Below are 21,591 nucleotides of genomic sequence, written 5' to 3' on the forward strand. Positions count from 1 at the left end.
TGCATCCATCCAGCGGAAGATGCGGTACAATTTGCCAGATCAACCAGGTTTAATTTGAGAAACATGAACGCGCCTAATACGCTTTGCTACAGGGTCGCTTACTAAAATAGAAACGGGAGACAAGAACTCCAACACAGTGCACGGGCCTTGGTACCTAGGGGCAAGTTTTGCCGAAAACTTATTCACGGCCTTACTCATTGGGTAGCACTTAACATACACGAGATCACCAACATTGAATTTTGACGGTTTCCTACCTTTATCGTACTGCCTTTTGACCTTTTCGTATGACACAGCTAGATTCCTTTTTGCTTCGTTCCAGATCTTTTGAACATCATTAGGCCTAGATAGGTCTGGGAGAAGATCCTCAATACATAGCAGGTTAGACATAGGGGAGTACGGAGTATAGCCAAACATTAAAGACATAGGCGTCTTACCATGGGACTCATGAGTAGCGGAATTAAAAGCATGGGCCAACCAATGCAGACAGGAGTCCCATTTGGACTGGTTGTCATGATGATACGCTATCAACGCAGACTTTAAGTTCCGATTCAACCTCTGTGCATAAGAAGGATTTGGATAGTATGGAATAGTGGTGACATGTGAAATGCCCAACTCAAACAGATACCTTTTGAAGGAGTTACTGGTGAAAGAACTAGCGTTGTCAGATACTAAGAACTTAGGTGGACCAAAGGATGCAAAGATGGAATTTAGACAGGAGATAGAGGTACGTGAATTAGTGGACCTGGTGGGAAAGATCCAACAGAACCGGGAGAAGGCATCTATACATACAAAAATGTGGGTGTTTCCCAAGGAAGATCGGGGGAGGGGTCCTACGAAATCAATGAACAGTCGTTCCATGGGGCGCGAAGCTTGTGATGAAGACAATAATCCTACCCGGTTATTCAAATTAGGTTTGCTGATGGCGCAAGATTTACAAGATTTGACCATGTTCCTGATATCACTATCCATTTTCTTCCAAACAAAGAATTGCCTGATTTTCAAACGAGTTTTGAAATTTCCTAGATGACCGCCAAGGGGTGAACAGTGGTAATACTTGAAAATGACAGGTACCAGAACTTTAGGAACGACAATTTTGGAATTATGGTCCTTGCGACCCTTACAACAGAGAACACCCTTAGATAAGGAGTAAGGTTTTACTTCGATCCCGCTACTGATTGTATCGATGATCCTTTTCAGATCCGGATCGGTTTTTTGATGATCTCCAATTTCTTGGTACAGCAATAGGGAATCGGTGAGGATGGCACTAACTCCAACCGTATTGACAGCAAGCTCATCGACACATGGGTTGGCTTCCACACAAGGATTACCTTCAAACATCCTGCTCAAGCCATCTGCAATGACGTTCTCAGATCCACGAATGTGGCGAACATTGAAATTAAAGGATGAGATCCGTAATGCCCATCTAGTTATCCTACCGGTCCTTTTGGGTCGGTTCAACACCCAAGAAAGAGCCTGATTATCCGTTTCCAGATCGAAGTTGACGTGTTCAATGAAAGATCGAAATTTCTCCAGTGCAAACAGCACGGCTAGACACTCTAGTTCATAAATGGAGTACTTAGACTCCAGATCATTGAGGACCCTGGATACGTAGGCCACGGGCCTACGCCCATCTTCATGTTCTTGTAACAGAACGCCAGCAATAGCACGCCCGGAGGCATCAGTTTGGACAATGAAACGTTTCTCGAAATCAGGAATAGCTAACAAAGATGCATTAATCAGTGCGACCTTCAATGAATTGAAAGCTTCCTCCTGGGCTTTACCCCAAGTAAATTTTACATTCTTTTTCCTAAGGTCGTTCAACGGGGCAGCCACTTCAGCAAAGTTAGGGATGAATTTTCTAAAGAAATTGACCATACCAATGAATCGAGCAACGCCCTTGACATCTTTGGGAGGTGGAAAATCCCTAATGGCTTGAGTTCTGGAATGATGTATGGAAACGCCTTCAGAAGAAACTACATGTCCCAAGAAAGACATGCTGGGTCTGGCGAAAGCTACCTTTGATAACTTCACTGTAAGGCCGGCTTTCCTTAACCGTAGCAATACTTCCCTAACGTGCACCATATGTTCCTCGAAGGTATTCGAATAAATTAATAAATCGTCCAGGTAATTAAAGACATAGCTGAACTTAATGTCAGAGAGAATGGAATTTAACAACCTCGACAACACAGCTGCCCCACAGCTGAGTCCAAACGGAAGTCTGAGGAACTCATACAAGTTCCAGTCGGTGATGAAGGCAGTGAGGGGAATTGATCTCTTCGATAAAGGCACTTGGTAATAAGCCTGGTTCAAATCCAGGACAGTGAAAAATTTCGCACCTGAGAACCATCCAAAACAGGTATGAAGGTCGGGTAGAGGAATAGATTGGAGTACAATCTTACTATTTAGGGCCCTATAGTCAATCACAGCACGATAACCACCAGAAGGTTTGGGTACCAAGAACACAGGGGACGCATACGGGGAAGTCGAAGGTCTGATCACTCCGTCTCTTTCCATTTGCTCAATGATTTTCTTTAATTCCAACATACGGGGTGGGGAAAGGCGATAAGGAGGGGATCGAACAGGCTGCAGGTCAGACAACTCAATGTCATACTCGAGTACGTTGGTCAAGCCTAACTTGCTAGTGAACACATCGGGAAATTCCCTGCAAAGATCACGAACTTGCCGTGCTTCGGCATCTCCTAAATGATTCAGGTCAAGCCGATCGATGTCACTAGACTCATCTGACTCAGGGTAACCCGCACACAAAACTTGAGGCATTTTCAAGGGAACGTTAATCAATTCAAATTTCAGGTCAGGAGAAAATTTAAAAAAGAAATTTCGACACTGAGGATCCAAAACGACACCGGCCCAAGATAGAAAATTGGTACCCAGAATAATGTTACATGATAAATTGGATGTCACCAAGCACTTGACCTTCCAAGTGAAATTCCCAATCCTCAACTTGACCTTCACAGTCCCCAAAATATTTAAAAACTGACAATTAGCCGAAACACATCTTAGATTAGTGGGTTTTATTTCCGGAAGTTTACACGAGGATTTCTTTTGACAATACCAGGCATAATTCATCAAGCATACTACGCTTCCAGTATCAAGAAGGGCATCTACGGGTTCATTGTTGACCTCGACAAATGTGCACGTGCCAGAGGAGGGGGCATGAGCAGAAATACTATTGCACCTAGGGGGACACACCGGTTTCTTACGAGATTCAGGGTTTACAAACTTAGAATTGGCAGACTTTGCCCTTTCCCTTTCTAGTCATTGAGTACCTTTTCTGTCTACCAAGGGGCAATTTCTTTTAACATGCTGTCTAGAGCCACAGGAATAGCAAGCACCTGGACCACGTCTAACGTCAGGGCAGGAATTTCTTAGATGACTTCGGGACCCACAGTTGTAACATTTACGGGCATTCACTACTTTAGGTGTTGACGGAAGGACAGGACAATTGGTAGTAGTAGGGGGAGGGAAATTCACAGGTCTGGAGGCATCCCCATGTTTGACATCTTCAGCGAAGGAACAGGCCTCTTCCAATTCTTGAAAGGTAGTAGGGCAACGGGTTAAGGAAAGATAGGAGCGGTACGCAGGAGATATTCCTTTTAAAATTCTAGAGACCATTTCACTTTCTGGCACAGAAATTCTAAAAACCTTGCAAAAGAATCGCAGATCCAGCACATAAGTTAGCAAGTTCTCATGCAGGAACTGGGTCCGAAAACAGTGTTGGGGCACAAGACTTTGGAGAGCAAGAGAGGGAATAAATTTGGAAAGGACAAGTTCATGAAAGGTACTAATCGATAAATTTTTAGAGATAGCTTCAGAAATTTCTCTCTTTAGAATCCCTTCACAATGAGGGAAGAGGGCGCGGAAAATCCCCAAATCATCGACTGAGTACACATTACCAGTCTCGGTCAACTCCACCAGAAACCGTAGGAATCGAATACACTCATCGATAGAATTTACAGAAAAGGACTTCACTCCCCGAAAAACTTCCTTTAAACAGTTAGGCGATGACGCCGAATTTAGCTTAGAGACTAAGGTTTCCAGTAAAGGAGCAGTCACACAACACTGACCTTGGGCATGGGTCGAGGACGCAATTTGGTGGGAAGTGACGCTCAGGGTAGGTACAGTAGGGTTAAGTGCAGTAGAAATAGAACAATTCTCCATATCTCTGTTAATCAACAGCAAATCTAAATCAGAGGTGATCCCAGAAACCACCGTTAACAATCTAGCACATTCTGACACAAAAACAGAATCAGGCTTAATGGATAATATATCCTGAATTCGGCCCGAGTAGTGGTCAGCTCTGGCCCTCAGCCGGTTTACTTGGGCTTTGGACGGAGGCAATTCAATAAACTCTTCACGAATAATATTAATTTCGTTAAGATTGTCACAGATCAGGTTAAGGTACTCACCCACTCGACTCCTGTCAATAGAAAATACATTAATGGGGACCTGGGAGTTGGCTGATAGCAAGGCAGCGCACTCAGCAACAGTACGGGCAGGTTCAAGGCCACGAATGGATAACTCGTATTCCAATTCGGCACGACGCAGGAAGGAGGGGTTCGTAACGGCACGCGCCATGGTAGCAAACATGGAACAAAATAATCAAAAAATTACACAAGATCCTTGCACTCCCTTTTACAATAGTTATTGACAATAACACTTTTAGTTGTTTTTTTTGGGGTTTTTGATTTCCATCCGCCAACATTCGCCACAGCACTGCACCGAGCAAGGGTAGGAGAGGAGGAAAGTTAGGTTGCACAAGGCAGAAACAACTGAGATTAGGCAGCAGAACAACAACAACAACAACAACAGGTCTGCTACCACTCAAATCGGGTTCAGAACAACAGTGGAACAACAAACAACCACGCTCTGCTACCACTCTCACCGCTCACCACCCTCTAGGACCCCGGTACCACCTAGGGATGATGAGGTGAATAACCTTACTCACCAGGGTGAGAGTAGAAGAGAGAGGAAGAGAGAGAGAGAGAGAGAGAGAGGGAGAGATAGAGACCCTGGTGAGAAGGTTGCTAGCGAGTCCGCCCCAGAACGGGAGTAATAGCGAACACGCGGGAGAATGAAGGGCACAAGAAGAAGGACAACAAAGTACAATCACAAATAAAAACAAGAAACCATAGAAAAACTTTCCGGAAACAGCGGAGGAAAACGACTTAAGGCCGTGGAACTTAATGCACAAGAAAAACGGTGGCAGTGCTCCACCGAACGTGGCGAATGAAAACCAGCATTCACATGAAGTTAAAAAAAATTTAATGGAAGGGCAAATAGTAAGTAACAAACCAAGTCATTAAGTTGATAAAACCTAAGTTTATTTTAAAACGTAAGGCCAAAATGTAAATGAAATAAACGTAAGGTTGAAAAATGGAAAGGGAAATTAACAATAAATAAAATAAATTAGAATATACCCAGGTAGGGTTTAAAAGAAAATTAATTCATTACTAATTGACAATTAATTGAAAATAAATACTCTTCAACAGATGATAATTTGAAAATTTAATGAAAGCAACAAGGAAGAAAGGATGACCTCCGTACCTAATAAAATGTGATCAGAAAACAACGGAAAACCAATAGACTATCTTACATTAAAACTACCTTGAAATTAAATGTGATCGATCACGGATAGTTAGTTAATAATAAAAACTCAGTTAACAATTATTCAATAAAATGGATCTTCAACGAAGCCACTTCTCGTAATTACCAAATTTGAAAAAGTTTAGTTTCCACCAAGGACAGTTTCCAAGACAAGCAGAATATTACGTAAAAAAAAAAAAAAATATCTCCTCACGCGGGGCAAGGAAATGGTAACACAAACATTAAAGGAGGAGAAAATAAATAAATAAATTTAAACAGTAAACGATGCACTCAACCCCGAAATATATAATTCAAGATCCACACAGGGTCAACACGCCAGACAACACTTAACCCGACAACAATACACACCCCAAAACGTTGCCAAGGTGACACCAAAACAAAAGCAACGCCTCCAAAAACACGGAGGAAAACAGGCTAGAGAAAAATTTTAATTCACCCAAAACCCCAGAAGGGGGAGGGGAGAAGAAAACATACCAAACGAATTAGAACACAAACACAGGAAAGCAAACAGAAAGCTGAAGAAGGAAGGCTCGGTACCTTGGAGACTGTACCTTGGTTTACAAAGAAGGTTACAATTTAAAGTGCCAAAAATAATTATTTAAATTTTAAATTAATAATTCCAATTTAGTTCACGGTGAAACTTCCACCTTACTGTGATTAGTTGCCGAAACTGTTTTTCAGATTTTCGATACCACACACACAAATAGGTATTAATTTAACGACGAAGTCCAAATATTTTTTATTATTATTATTATTATTATTTTTCCAGAAATCTTCGAAAATATCAAAATCCTCTTCAGGACGACGTTTAAAATGATTTCAAACACTGGTACATACCTTTGGTGATGAAGAAATGAAAGGAACTTTAACCTGACATTGTTGACGGAGAAATACAGTCACACGACCGGCATCCAGACCTCGTTGGGAAGTATCCAGACGAAAAATAAATCCAAAAACATGATCAGAAGAAATGGCAGGAGGTCTCCAACTATATCACCTGGGGAAAATCCCCGTTAACGTAGGGATTACGGTGGTTTCCTGGTACTCAACCACTCCATGACGCCGGACACAAATACACACCAGCTCGACATGGCTGACTGAAGCGAACTGAGACTCGCGTCGGCGAGCGAGCAGGGGACAAGTTTTGCCTGGTAGAAGGCCAGCGCATGCGCAGTTATGCTCAACCGAACAGAGCTAGGAGAAACCGCGCGCGGCCTACGTTATCTTAAACTGTTAGACGAGTAGTCACTTGGCACAGATATTCTAGGGCGCAAAGGCCAGTTTCAAAATGGTTATAAGGGGGAGGCTCACATTATTTAATATTGTCTCAATAGCGACCATCGGCTATTAGTAGCTGACCTAAAAGATGTTCATGTGCCCGAAATTAAGCAAAAGAAAATGCCCAAGATCAAGACATGGCTGTTGAAGGACAAAGAAAAGAAAGGAAACTATGAAGCAAGGATAACAGCTAAATTACCCAAAACTGAGAAAGGGGGAGTAGAAGACGAATGTTCCTTATTCAAAGAAACCCTTGTAAAAGAAGCCACGGAAATTTGTGGAAAAACAAGTGCCACACCAAAAGACAAGGAAACACCTTGGTGGAATGACCGAGTGAATACAACAGTAAAAGATAGAAATATACTGAAAAGAAAATTAGACCGCGAAAAACAGAAAACAGATGATAGACAAAAAGAATTAGAAATTGAACATCTAGCACAGGAATACCGGAAAAAGAAACTGGCTGTAAAAAGACTGATGCAGGAAGAAAAGGAAAAGTGCTGGGATGACTTTACTACAAGGATAGAGGAAGACTGTCATGGAAATAGGAAACTACTATACAAAATAGTAAACAGTAAAAGAAAGGAATATATAAACATCCTTGCACTGGAAACAGATGATGGTAGCTTAATACAAACAGAGGAAGGGATCAGGGATGAAATGAAGAAGTACTTCAACATGCTGTTAAATGGGGATGGGGGAAACACCACTACCAATTATTGTAGTGTAGATGAAGCCAAAAACAACAAATACCACATAACATGGCTTGAGTAGAAACAGCACTAAAGAGCAAGCAAAATGGGAAGTCCCCAGGCTTTGATAATCTCACCTCAGACATGATAAACACAGCTGGAATACCAGGCTTGAATTGGCTATTAGAGTGTTATCAGTGATTTGGGAAAGAAACAAAATTCGAGAAGACTGGAGTAAAGGAGTCATCATCCCATTGTTCAAAAAGGGCAACCGACGGAAATGTGGAAATTACAGAGGCATCATGCTGTTGTCACATTCACTGAAGCTGCTGGAAAAGATCACAGAAATGAGACTTAGGAAGATAGTGAAACCTTTGCATGAGGAAGAACAACACGGGTTCAGGAAAGGTCGAAGTACTGTGGATCTTATCTTTGCAGTAAAAATGCTGACTGAAGAGTACTGGGGATGCGGAAGAAACCTTGTGATTACGTTTGTGGACATTGAAAAAAACATATGATAGTGTTCCTCAAAACAAGATATGGGAATGTCTGGAAGACCTAAAAGTGCCAAAGTACTTAATTGACAAAGTCAAGATGCTATACCAGAAGTGCTACAGCTGTGTCCAGATAGGCAACGGACGATCAAAATGGTTTGAAACAAAGAGAGGTGTCCAACAAGGAAGTGCTTTGTCACCACTCCTGTTCGTAATAGTAATGGACAAGGTCATTAAATCTATCAAGAAAATGGACAGTGAACCAAACACCCTGGTATTTGCTGATGTGCTTTTATGGGGAGAGATAGCAGCTGAAGTTCAGAAGAAACTTAACGAATGGAACAACACATTCAAAATTTTTGGACTGAAGATGAGCAAAACAAAGACAGTGGAAATGACCATCAACAGGGAAAGAACAAGCTCATATTCTGCAAGGAGCAAAAATCGAATCAGCTTCCCACTTCAAGTACCTCGGAAGCTCAATCTCGAAAGACAACACTGTTAGGCAGGAAATACTAACTTCTACAGTCAAGTGAGAAATCGTCTCTGGGACTGCAAAATACCACAAAAAGCGAAAACAATCATGTACCACACTTACTTCGTACCAATCCTCTCATACGGTTTAGAGACATGAAACCTACTAAACAAAGACCTCAGCAGAATCCAAGCAACTGAAATGAGATTCATTAGAACCATGAACCAGACTACCAGAAAGGACAAGATCAGGAATGAAGTGAATAGGAAAGTAGCTGGTATTGAGGCTCCTATTACCAGTGTCATAAAGAAACGCAGACTTCAGTGGTATGGGTACATAATGAGAATGAACTGAGAAAGACCTGCCTGGAAATATTTTGACCTTAATCTCGTAGGAAGACGACCACAGGGTAGACCAAGAAAACATTGGATAGAGACTGTAAGATCAGATGTGGAGGAGAGAGGACACAAATGGGAGGATGTACTAGAACGGAAGATGTATGAAGACAGAAGAAAATGGCGAGCGCTTGTACACCACACCCGGGAAACTAGGTGGGAAATGATGATGATGATGATGATTATTATTATTATTATTATTATTATTATTATTATTATTATTATTATTATTATTATTATTATTATTATTATTATTATTATTATTATTATTATTATTATTATTTTGGTCTTTCCAAAGGCGATTTTCAGACCTATCTTCTCTGCTTGCTTCAGCAGTTCAATGGACTGCTCCTTGGCTTCCTCCCACATCTCGGCTAGTAAGGCCATGTCATCTGTGAAAGGTAAACATTTGATCTTGATACCCTTTTTTACTGATCTCAATCGAATTCCACCACTGGTTGTCTTATCCCATTCTCTGACTACCTTCTCCAAGGCGCAATTGAACAGTATGGGGGACAGTCCGTCACCCTGTCGGGCACCAGTTTTTGATCTCAAAAGGAGCTGACAATTCTCCCATGAATTTGACTTTGGAAAATGTATTAGTGAGAGTTTCCCTAATGAGGTTTGTTGTTTTGTTGTCTAGACCAAATTCTTTCAGTACAGAAAGGAAATTATCCCGGTCTAGTGATTCAAATAAAGGTGATGACATATGTTTTTGCTCCAGATTTCTGGTATGCTATGAGATTTTTAAGGTTCAAGATTTGTTCCGGACAGGATCTCCCCTTTCTGAATCCTGCTTGATATTCTCCCAATTGATGATCTAACTGTGGTTCTGTTCTATTAAGTGAGAGGCCTTTGAGAATATCTTATATGTAATATCCAGAAGTGATATGCCTCTATAATTGTTGGGGCTCATTTTATCCCCATTCTTATGGATTGGGTGGGTAAGGGCCATTGTCCATTCTTCTGGAATACCTTCTTTGACCCAGATATCTTCACAAACTTTTTGTAGGGATTCTATTGCTTCCTTGTTGGCATTCATCCAAAGTTCGGCTGTGATCTGGTTTTCTCTCAATGCTTTGTTGTTTTTAAAGCTCAAAATAATCTTTTTCAGTTCCTCGAAGGTTGGCGGCTGTGAGTCGGGATTGGTATTTGTAGGGATGTTAGATGTCATTTTACGACTGGTGTTTCACAGTTGAGAGATTTTCAAAGTAGTCTGTTAGTATACTGCAGTTGTCAGTGTTGTTATGTGCTATACTTCCGTTCTTGTCCTGTAACTGTACAGTCGGTGGCTTGTACTTCGTTGTTCTCTGTTTAAAGATTTTGTAGAAACTTCTTGTCTTGTTTCTAGTAAAGTCCTCATCTATTTGAATAGCATCTGGTTTTATCAGCCTTTTTAATTTTTTGATATTTTTATCGACCATCTTTCTGATATTCAAGAATTTTTGTCTATTGCTTTCAGTTTGTTGCGATTGCCATTTGTTTAATATTAAAACTTCATATTTGGTCCGTATTGAATGGAGATTAACATACAATAAAGAGGAGTGCAATTGATCCACCTTTTTCAGTACAAAGTATGTTGCTAATTCAAAATCACAACTATATTTATTTGGTACCGGTTTCGATGTCTTGGACACCATCATCAGCCAAAATAGGACAAATGAACAAAGATATACACATGTTGAAGAACAAACTACCCAGCCCCGTGGGGTGGGGGTAGCATGCCTGCCTCTTACCCGGAGGCTCCGGGTTCGATTTCCGGACAAGTCAGAGATTTTTACCTCGATCTGAGGGCTGGTTCGAGATCCACTCAGCCTACGTGATTAGAATCGAGGAGCTATCTGACGGTGAGATAGCGGGCCCGGTCTCAAAAGCCAAGAATAACGGCCGAGTGGATTTGTCGTGTTGACCACACCACACCTCGCAATCTGCAGGCCTTCAGACTGAGCAGCGGTCGCTTGGTAGGCCAAGGCCCTTCAAGGGCTGTAGTGCCATGGGGTTTTAAGTACAAACTATGGACCCTTAATAATGATATAATTCCTAAAGTATTTACAAGTTAAAAACTTGCTGGTCAAGTTGTAAAACAAAGGTGAAAAATATTAACAGTATTTGATCACTTTTTAAAGTTTTGAGTTTTAAGTGTGGCGTTGTTGACCATGGAAATAGTTTTGAATGTTGTCTTCTAAAAACTGACTTAAAATATTGCTCGTCTGTAGATTTTGAATGTTGTCATCTAAAATTTGACGTAAAATGTTGATCCTCTGTAGAACGTTGACAATAAGATAAAAGATGTAAACTTAGTACCGTAGTGACTTGTAGCATCAGTTTCCATAAGGTGAAACACTAGCCATGCGTCTTGGTAGGTGTGCTATTTACCAACTGATGAGCCCAACTTAGCACACTGGGGCGAAACGTTGGCAACCAGGAATGAGTAAGCTGGAATATTTATAATGTTCAATAACAGACCAACTATATTGGTATTGTAAATTTACTCATTCAGGACAAATATTTCAGGTTACCTATGGGAATCAACATCTATATCATTCGAAGGTGATGTCGGAGTCGATTAGTAATACCCGTCGACTCCTGTTCTCTAAAACAAAATTCAAAATGAAAGAGGGTAACATGTCTTTGTAATAAATGCATAAATAACGGGGCTGATAGCAGTTGTTACCTCGTTAGAAATAAACGCTGAAGTAACCGATTGTTTAATTTTAATGTTATACTAGCTGATGTACCCGTGCTTCGCTACGGAATTCTACATTGTATGCAGAATTCTAGGTTAAGTAGTGTACACGTTTGAGCAAGATTGTATTAAACTGCATAGCTCTTAACATTACCCTAGAAACACGACAGAGAAGTCACCAAACGTCTCTTCTCATATGAAGACAGGCTTAGGGAATATTCATTGTAATGGTAGGCCCGCATGCCTACCATCAGTCACAATCAAGCTGGGGAGTGTTATAATGGCAGACACTCAATCTCCACCTACCTCCTTACATCCTCAGAAAGACTGTCTTAGTAATTTTTCCAACTGAAATGAATATAGGTCATTACAATGACATCAGTGGGAATGATGTCCGGCTCCATGGCTAAATGGTTAGCGTGCTGGCCTTTGGTCACAGGGGTCCCGGGTTCAATTCCCGGCAGGGTCAGGAATTTTAACCATCATTAATTAATTTCGCTGTGTCGTCTTCATCATCATTTCATCCTCATCACGATGCGCAGGTCGCCTACAGGTGTCAAATCAAAAGACCTGCACCTCGCGAGCCGAACATGTCTTCCGACACTCCCGGCACTACAAGTCATACGCCATTTCATTTCAGTATGAATGACAGGATCGAAAGAAATGTTTTCGTATTAAATACTCGATCAAATGAAAACCACACATTTTCTCACTTTTAACAAATAGTACTACGCTTCCGATCTAACAGCCCAAATTTTCAGAGCTGGAAGGACCAAGCCGCAGACAGCCGTGATCCGTGAACACTCTTCGTCTTTTTCGGCGCGGGGGGGGGGGGTCAAATAGTGGAGAGTCCCAGGGCAATATGTGTCCTAGGAATACCCGATGAATCAGACAATCTCAATTCACTACACTGGTGGCGGAAAGAACTATCTGACTTGGAGGTAAATTCTTCTTTCAAGCCTGAGGAGAAAGCCCCTCTTCACTGCTAATTTGTAATAAATTGAATGTAGATTTAATAAAAGTGAAGAAGCTTTTCTTAAAAAATGGCTCTTTTCAGGGTTGAATTTTGAATTGTTTAGTGATTTGTGGTGCTATAATTTGGAATAGGCCTAAATTATAATTCTAGACCAGGTCATACTACTACTACTACTACTACTACTACTACTACTACTACTACTACTACTACTACTACTACTACTACAGGCCAGACTACTCAAACGTTAAGATTGAAAGATGGGAGTCGTTAACTGCGACCTTCGGAATGCTAAAGAAGAAAGTTTACTAAGTCCCCAACTATTTCCCGCCAATATTCAGTTAGGCTGTTATACTCAGTACACAGCAGTAATCCCATCTATCAGAGTTGAGTGGCAGCATAAGACAACATCACAACGAACAATGGTCAATATAATGATATTGTTGATGAATGTTATGCGCTTTTGATATTGTAGGCCTTCGCATTTAGTTTTCTTCCAACTCTGAAATACCACTCTTATCATAGTCGGTACAGTAAAACTGAATAAAACATAAATGATCGGAAATTGTATTCTCTCTAACTTTTGTTATGCAGTACTTTTCGATAGGACCAATAACATACTGTAGGTATTTAAAAATTAAATTTTAGGTGCCTTCCCCTAAACTACAATTTCATCCAGGATGAATAAAATTTGTTTATAGCTTAGACTGTAGTTTGTTATTCCCCGACTCTGTGTACCGATTTTCATTATATTCTGTTCACCCATTTTCTCCTGGCTCGCGTTGATATGGACTTAACTGAAAAAATACAAATTCATGAATATCTCTCTTATCATAACCGGTAGGGTAAAAATGTATAAAACATAAATGATCGGAAATTTAATTCTATATAACTTTAGTTATGTAATATTTGTCGACAGGACCACTAATAATATAAATATTTGAAAATTAAATTCCAGGCCTTCCCCTAAGCTACCAATTCACTCAGCGTGAATAAAATGATTTATAGCCTATATTGTAGTGGTTCATCCCCCGACTTTACACACCGATTTTCATTAAATTACCTTCAGCCGTTTTCTTGTACATACAGACAGACAGACAGACAGACAGAAATTACGGAAAAGTAAAAAGTGCATTTCCTTGTTACTGTGGACATGACCAATACAGAAATACCATTTTTTTTCAAATTCTGAGCAATGTGCAGACAAAACTCTTTTATATGCATAGATACTGAAATTAAGTAACAATAGATACACCTCAAGATATGGCAGAGTACTATATCCTTACTGGGCTTGACTAGGAGACCCAAGTATAATAATGCATCAGTGTAAACTGACGAACAACATTGGATGAGATAATATCGAAAAGCGGCCCGAATCTCCAACACGAGCTTCGAACCGCCCTCCTTCTACTTTCTGGGCGAGCGTCGGCGTACTCGAGCATTCGTCACACGTTTCTTTCTGTCTACAATGGCACATACACAGTATTGAACACAGGATTTTCCCGTATGGAGGCAAATTACTCTAGTCAAGAGGGACACCCACTAACACAATGAGTAGGGTGACTCATAAGACTTGAGAAACCCTTACTCCGAATAGCGGAAATATCCCTGTTGATGCTATTCTACCACTGAATTTTCCTGCTTTGAATTTGATACCACTAATTGACTGATATCGGGTTGTAATTTTATAACACCAATACAAATGGTCCGCTATTGGACATTATAAATTTCACCGTAATTTTATGCCGGGCATTGTTCTAGCCAACTCCTGCTATTTATTTATTCAAATTTTCTAACAGCCTACTTAATTATACACAGAAACTGAGACCTTTGCTTAGGCTCGATTGGCTGTTGTACAAATTCCTAATACACAGTGCACAGTATGCCCTCCCCGGATTATAATGTTTACGATCGTGACAGACACAAACTTTGTCTTTTGTTAGCTGTCAAGAGGGTGGCCAGCGTGGGCTGGGCCCTGCCTTATAGTGTCAACTCGCTGGCCCTTGGGGTTGGGAGGCTCCTTCATACTGAATTATGGAAATCAGCGCCGTTAATAACTGGAGTTCAAGGCATTTAAAGGGTGCGTATTACAGACTTCAAGTCCTCTTTCACTCGAGCCAAGTGCAATCGCAATTCGATCGGCAGTTTTTAGATAATCAAGCTCCCGCCTTTAATTAGGACAGTACTGTCCCTTTGTGGGTGGAGTTAACTTTGGGCGCAATACTCGACTTGGGTGACGCAGTATATTCATACGTATTAGCAATACATTACAGCTGGACATCTGGTGACCTCAATTTGCCCCGTCATAATAATTAATAATTTCATGTGGCTATTTCTAGCTGAGTGCAGCCCTTGTAAGGCAGACCCTCCGATGAGGGTGGGCGGCATCTGCCATGTGTAGGGAACTGCGTGTTATTGTGGTGGATGATAGTGTTGTGTGGTGTGTGAGTTGCAGGGATGTTGGGGACAGCACAAACACCCAGCCCCTGAGCCATTGGAATTAACCAATGAAGGTTAAAATCCTTAACCCGGCCAGGAATCAAACCATTCAGCCAACGAGTCAGACAATTTGCCCCGTGAATAAAGTATTCCATATTTTCAGTCTGGGATACACAGAAAATTCAGCTCTATTCATTGATGTGCCCTATATGTTTTTCCTATGTCTGGATCAGAATATCACATAATATTGCACACCAAAATTTGACGTTGGCACTCGTGAAACATGCAGGAAAAACAGGAAGCTTCTTCTGTTAGTGTGGAGCCCTGTAAATAGGCCATACCTCTGGGCGTATTAGACTGTTCGTTGCATCGCATCTTATTCCCAACTCTGTCTTACAATAGAGAGCGCTTTTATCGTGGAGGCTGGTTTCCCCTCACCTTTGCATTGTCTGCCGGGCTATCTTTCGTGGGTCTGGTTCTAACTACACGCCGATCAGGCCCCTGGGATGTTCTTTTTACCCAAAAAGCTGCAAATAATGCGATTTATGAAATGATTTTAATGGGATGGAAAGATGCAGATATTGACAGTGAGCTGTACAGGGCACTGTATGGTTTCAGTACATCACTGATTCCGAGGATAGTTTATATTTTCCCATGTCTAGTTAAATTTTGGAAAGGCTGTAAATTTGTTGCAAGGAGGTTTTCATGATACATATATGGTTAGGTTAAGTGATGCTGTTTGAAGAAAAAAACTGGAATGATTGCCACAGAAGCCTCTGGACTCATACTGTAATCTTTTTGGAATTAAATTAAACTTACATTTTCATGGCTTTTGGATTTCAAAAAATAACAAACGAGTAAGCTGTAGTGTGGATGTAATCCGTGAAAATGCAAGTTTAGAACAAACTGATTGCTGTTTCATACTCATTTTAATGTGTATGGGGTTTCTCGCAACTTTTATGAAAAACCGGATATAATGACAATTCATTATAGTGAGTAAATTTTTTGCCGTTATGAATTCTCGCTATAATGGATTTCTACTGAATATCTTGTTTTGTAAGTCTTTGAAAGCTTTGGCACTTTTCTTAACATAATATTTCTGTGTTTAGTTCACACGTGGGATTATAGAAACTTTGTGGTGCAGAGGTCAAAAGTGCCTGCAGAAGAAGAATATGCTTATTCTACGTTGAAAATTACAACAAATTTCTCCAATTATTCATCATGGCATTATCGTAGTCGTCTTTTACCAGTTGTCTATCCAGACCCTCATAACAAGCGGCCTATCAGAGAAGACAAGCACAAAGAAGGTAAAGTATTGTGTGTGTCTATTATTTTGTTATGAGTAAAATTAAAATTATGGATTCTGATGAGATGATGTATAGAATAAGCAATGCTGACGATATTTTATCAAGTCATGTCTTGTTCTATGTATGCAGAGAGCATAAGAAATAATCACTTTGCAGGCAATGAGTAATCAGTGTTGCAGTATTCCTTTTTTTTGGGTGTACTTTAAGTACAAGGGCTGTTCAAAAAATAACTGAACTTTGAAAAATAATTATTTAGGGTTTGTACCTGTTGCCTAATTATCTTTGTCTCCTTTGATGTACTCCATTCCCCTGTTAATACAGTGTTCTCAACACTGTTTCTACTTATGGAAGCTGTCCTGTTAGGTATTTTGGAGTGTCATGTACAGTTCCACCTGTGATTTCAGCACTCTGAACAGGGATTTCAGTGTTACCTTGTAGCATTTAATATAGCTGGATCACAAGAAATTTTCACATGTATACAGAGTAATATTTAGAATTTTTCCAATGTACTGTGTGGTGTATGGCCTTGCACACAGACTTGCATTTTTACATAGAAAAAATTATATCTTGTAATAAATTTTGTGCAGCTCTTGAGTCGTGTTGATTTTCTAAAATGTTAATCAATCAATCAATCAATCAATCAATCAATCAATCAGTCAATCAATCAATCATCTATGATCTCACATCTTGTTCAGGGAAGAGTGGTATCAAGATTGTATTGGTCTAGTACAGGGATGGCGAACCTATGCCACGCGTGTCACTTGGTAACACGCGAACACGATTTTGGTGGCACACCACATGCACATAATAACGTTTTTATGTACGTCTTGTACTATAGACTAAACATATCTCGTGCATGGTATAGTTACAGTGTTTCAGGTTTAAGAAATATATACCAAAATTCTAAATTCTAGTTCCATTCAGACGTGCATTTTGGCAACACTTCAACACTGATAGGTCCAGAAGTCAAGTGACATAAATGTCAGAGGCGTCCGACGAACCATTCGCTCACTCACATCAGCCAATTAGCGAAGTTTGGCTCATGTGTGATTGTCAGCATCACGTAATTATTCGTAGTGTGTAACTGTTAATTGTTTCGAATTTTGTTGCCAAGAGATTATCTCAACTTCGAGATTTGGAGAAACTATCACACTTTATTTCAAAACCTTATATTGCACAAATGAGTGCTATTAAGGCCATTTTTTTGCATGGTTATATATTGACAGTTTAGAAATGGAGTTGACTGAATTTCAATAAAGCAGTACAGTACATCGGTAAGCAAATTCCTACAACTGGGTGAAGAATTGGTGAAAATCGGGTGTGCTTTTGATGATGAATATTCTTTCCAGAAGCCAGAGAACTTAATACATGAACAGCGGAACAGCCTCCCAGAGATGTTTTCGGCCATGAAGAAAGTTGCTACAGCGTTTGTTACTTTGTTTGGTTCATCATACGCCTGCGAACAGCTATTTTATGCAATGAACATGTGAAGTCAATTGTTAGAAACCGTCTTAGTTCAGACCTAAGAACTTCTGGTGTGTTATCGAAGACAACAAGTTAAGACCCTAACATAAATGACATGGCTACTAAGATTCAGCAACAAGTTTCACACTAAAGTTGAGAACGACATTTCATTTAAAGTCCTTCGGCAATATTAGTATTTTTGATTTCTATGTCCAATAATACTCAATGACAAAGTGTGTTACAATGGGCGCTTATTATATTTAAAGAAAAATAATGTTAGGTATTCTTAAAACTTACATATTAAAATGTATTTTTGCGGTATTGGCAAAATACTACCACGGAACATGCAATGAAATGTATTATTTTACGGTATATGTGTAATTACATATTATCAAACATAATTTGGAATTAGGGATGGAAGTCGGTGGTGGATTGTGTGGGTGGGTGATTGTAGCCATTCCATAAGAAAACAACAAATGGCACAGTATATAGTTGAGAAAAATAAATCAGATATAAAATGGCACACTAGTTGGGAAAGGTTCGCCATCCTTGGTCTAGTAAGTTGCTAGCCAGGCTGAGTGGCTCAAATGGTTGAGGCGCTGGCCTCTGACACCAACTTGGCAGGTCCGATCCTGGCTAAGTCCGGTGGTATTTGAACGTGCTCAAATACGTCAGTCTCGTGTCGGTAGATTTACTGACACATAAAAGAACTCCTGCGGGACAAAATTCCGGCACCAAGATCTCTCCGAAAACTGTCAAAAACAAGTTAGTGGGATGTAAAAACATTATTATTATTATTATTATTATTATTATTATTATTATTATTATTATTATTATTATTATTATTTTGCTAGTTGGGCTGAGTGGCTCAGAAGGCGCTGGCCTTCTGACCCCAACTTGGCAGGTTTGATCATGGTTCAGTCTGGTGGTATTTGAAGGTGCTCAAGTACGTCGGCCTTGTGTCGGTAGATTTACTGGCACGTAAAAGAAATCCTGTGGGACAAAATTTCAGCACCTCATAGCAGATAATATGCTTCGTGTCATATTCTTTCCATGTTCAGTTTTTTATATTCCTATGTGTTATGTGTTTAGTTTCATATTTTGATATCTTTAATGAAAGCAGACATATATTAGTTAATGGGTAGAAATACTCGGTCGCCACTGCAAGCTGTCCGTGATTTAAAACTTTCTGAAAATTATTAGTTTACTGTATGTACATTTGGAGGTAGTATGTGTAGGTCTATGCTAAAGAACATATTTTGTAAATGTAATGAGTCATTTGTCACAGTCAGCAAATTTGTATTGAAATCTCCAAGTATAATTATATTTTTGTAGAACGGATTTAAATTGGCCTAGCAAAGTTCAAGGTCAGATAGGTGTCTTACTTCTGGGGCTTTATAAACAACGCCGATCAGTACATTTTGTTTGTTTGTTTGTTTGCCAAAACTTCTACAAACATAAATTCTGGTTGTTAGGGAATTGTCAGGTCTGAAGTAGCTGATATTTAACTTTTAAGATCATGTCTGTCTGTTAGGTCATCAGCTCAAAGGCTGGTTGGATCCTCAAATAGCACCACCAAAGGTTATGCGGTTATAAGGAAACCGCAAAAACCAATGGCAGCACCAAAATGAGGCGTACTGGACAAGACGAGGAGTGAGGTAGTTTGCCGTTGCTTTCCTCACTGGGTCAGAAAGTGCTATTGCAGCACGACTGACTGTATGAGCAACACCTTTCATAACACTAAGATGCACTAGTCGTGCTCTGAATGCCATTACTCACTACCACCCATACCCCAGCAGCTCCATATTGTCACAGCCATGGATGTTGACTGGGACTTCGGTGAAAGCTACACTTTACTCTGGAACGGGAAATAGCACACCCTCCTGCAATACTTTTTCTACGATCTAGATGATGTAAAGTCATGTTATTTAAATCAAGGCCTGAATTTAGTGAGGGTTGCACATATGCAGTGCAAGGTGTTACTACTATGAAAGAGGGATTGTATTTTGTCAGTGTGAGCCATTAATGACAGCGCGTTAATATGGCAACATTGTAGGGCTCACAGATAGCTTGCAAGACTTTCCCTGAGAATGTCCCCTGTTATCGCTGGTGAAGGGTAGGGGGAGAGGGGCAGCTGGGAAGGAGTGGGGCCGGGTTACTGACATGAAGGTCCCTGCACTCGTTAGAAACAACCCTTGTATTATGACTAGCCGTAGTCTAGAAAATACTTCTGCCTACTCACTTTATTTTTTCTGCAAGTACTTCCAGGGTCACAATCACTTTCACTCACATACATACACACACATTTACATATTCAAGGAATGTTTCCCATATCGATCAACAAGTGCTGGTTCATATGCATTTGGTGCATTAATTTTGAGCATTCCATCAAGTACTCCACAAACTAAAGGAGTACCGACAAGTTCAGTGGATGTGGCAAATATTTCATCGTAGTCAGCAGACCAACATACAACATTCTGAAGAAGGGTGTATCCATTGCAGTTATAACTATGCAGACTTTGATGCAAGTGTAATGGACTATAATAACTTGTAAACAATTTTCTAAACCTATGGATAAATAGTTAATATATCAAGCTTGATTAGTAGGTGTTGTTGTTATTATTATTATTATTATTATTATTATTATTATTATTATTATTATTATTATTATTATTATTATTATTATTATTATTATCATCATCATTATTACTATTATTAAAAACTAATAATAATCTAATACCTCCTCTGCGAACCATGTGACCTTGCCGCGGTGGGGAGGCTTGCGTGTCCCAATGATGCAGATAGCCGAGCCGCAGGTGCAACCATATCGGATGGGTATCTGTTGAGAGACCAGACTAATGAATGGTTCATCGAAAGAGGGGTAGCAGCCTTTCGGTAGTTGCAAGGGCGGCAGTCTGATGATTGACTGATACGGCCTTGTAATAATACTCAACATGGCTTAGCTGTGTTGATACTGCTACACGACTGAAAGCAACGGGAAACTACAGCCGTAACTACCTCCTGAGGACATGCAGCTCTCTCTGTATGAATGATGTACTGATGATGGCTTCCTCCCGGGTAAAATATTCTGGAGGTAAACTAGTTCCCCATTCGGATCTCCGGGTGGGGACTACACGAGAGGGGGCGATCATCAGGAAGATGGATACTGACATTCTGCGAGTCGGAACGTGGAATTTTAGAAGTTTGAATCGTTGTGGTAGGTTAGAGAATCTGAAAAGGGAGATGGATAGGCTAAAGTTAGATGTAGCTGGTATAAGTGAAGTACGTTGGCAGGAAGAACAGGATTTTTGGTCAGGTGACTACCGAATTATCAACACAAAATCAAACAGGGGAAATGCAGGAGTTGGTTTAATAATGAATAAGAAAATAGGGCAGCGGGTAAACTACTGCGACCAGCATAGTGAAATAATTATTGTCGTCAAGATAGACACCAAACCAATGCCCACCACAATAGTGCAGGTCTATATGCCTACTAGTTTAGCGGATGATGAAGAAATCGAAAGAATATATGAGGAGATAGAAGATTTAATACAATATGTAAAAGGTGACGAGAATCTAATTGTGATGGGAGACTGGAATGCAGTGGTAGGCCAAGGAAGAGAAGGTAGTACAGTAGGAGAATTTGGATTGGGACAAAGGAACGAAAGAGGAAGTCAGCTGGTTGGCACTGATCATAATTTAGTCCTTGCCAATACTTGGTTCAAACACCACAAACGACGGCTGTATACGTGGACGAGACCTG

The 21,591-nt window shown here is 40.2% G+C and overlaps 1 protein-coding gene across 2 annotated transcripts in view; it reads left to right on the top strand.

The window, feature by feature from the left end:
• RabGGTa (Rab geranylgeranyltransferase subunit alpha) overlaps positions 1–21,591 on the top strand; it is a 155,518-nt gene that overhangs the window by 60,264 nt on the left and 73,663 nt on the right. For both annotated transcript variants that reach the window (XM_067151459.2, XM_067151460.2), the window contains exon 5: positions 16,167–16,364. In XM_067151459.2, the coding sequence (XP_067007560.1) occupies positions 16,167–16,364 (198 nt within the window). The remainder of the gene's footprint in view (positions 1–16,166; positions 16,365–21,591) is intronic.

This window comes from Anabrus simplex, chromosome 7 (assembly GCF_040414725.1).
Source record: "Anabrus simplex isolate iqAnaSimp1 chromosome 7, ASM4041472v1, whole genome shotgun sequence".
Classification (NCBI taxonomy): domain Eukaryota; kingdom Metazoa; phylum Arthropoda; class Insecta; order Orthoptera; family Tettigoniidae; genus Anabrus; species Anabrus simplex.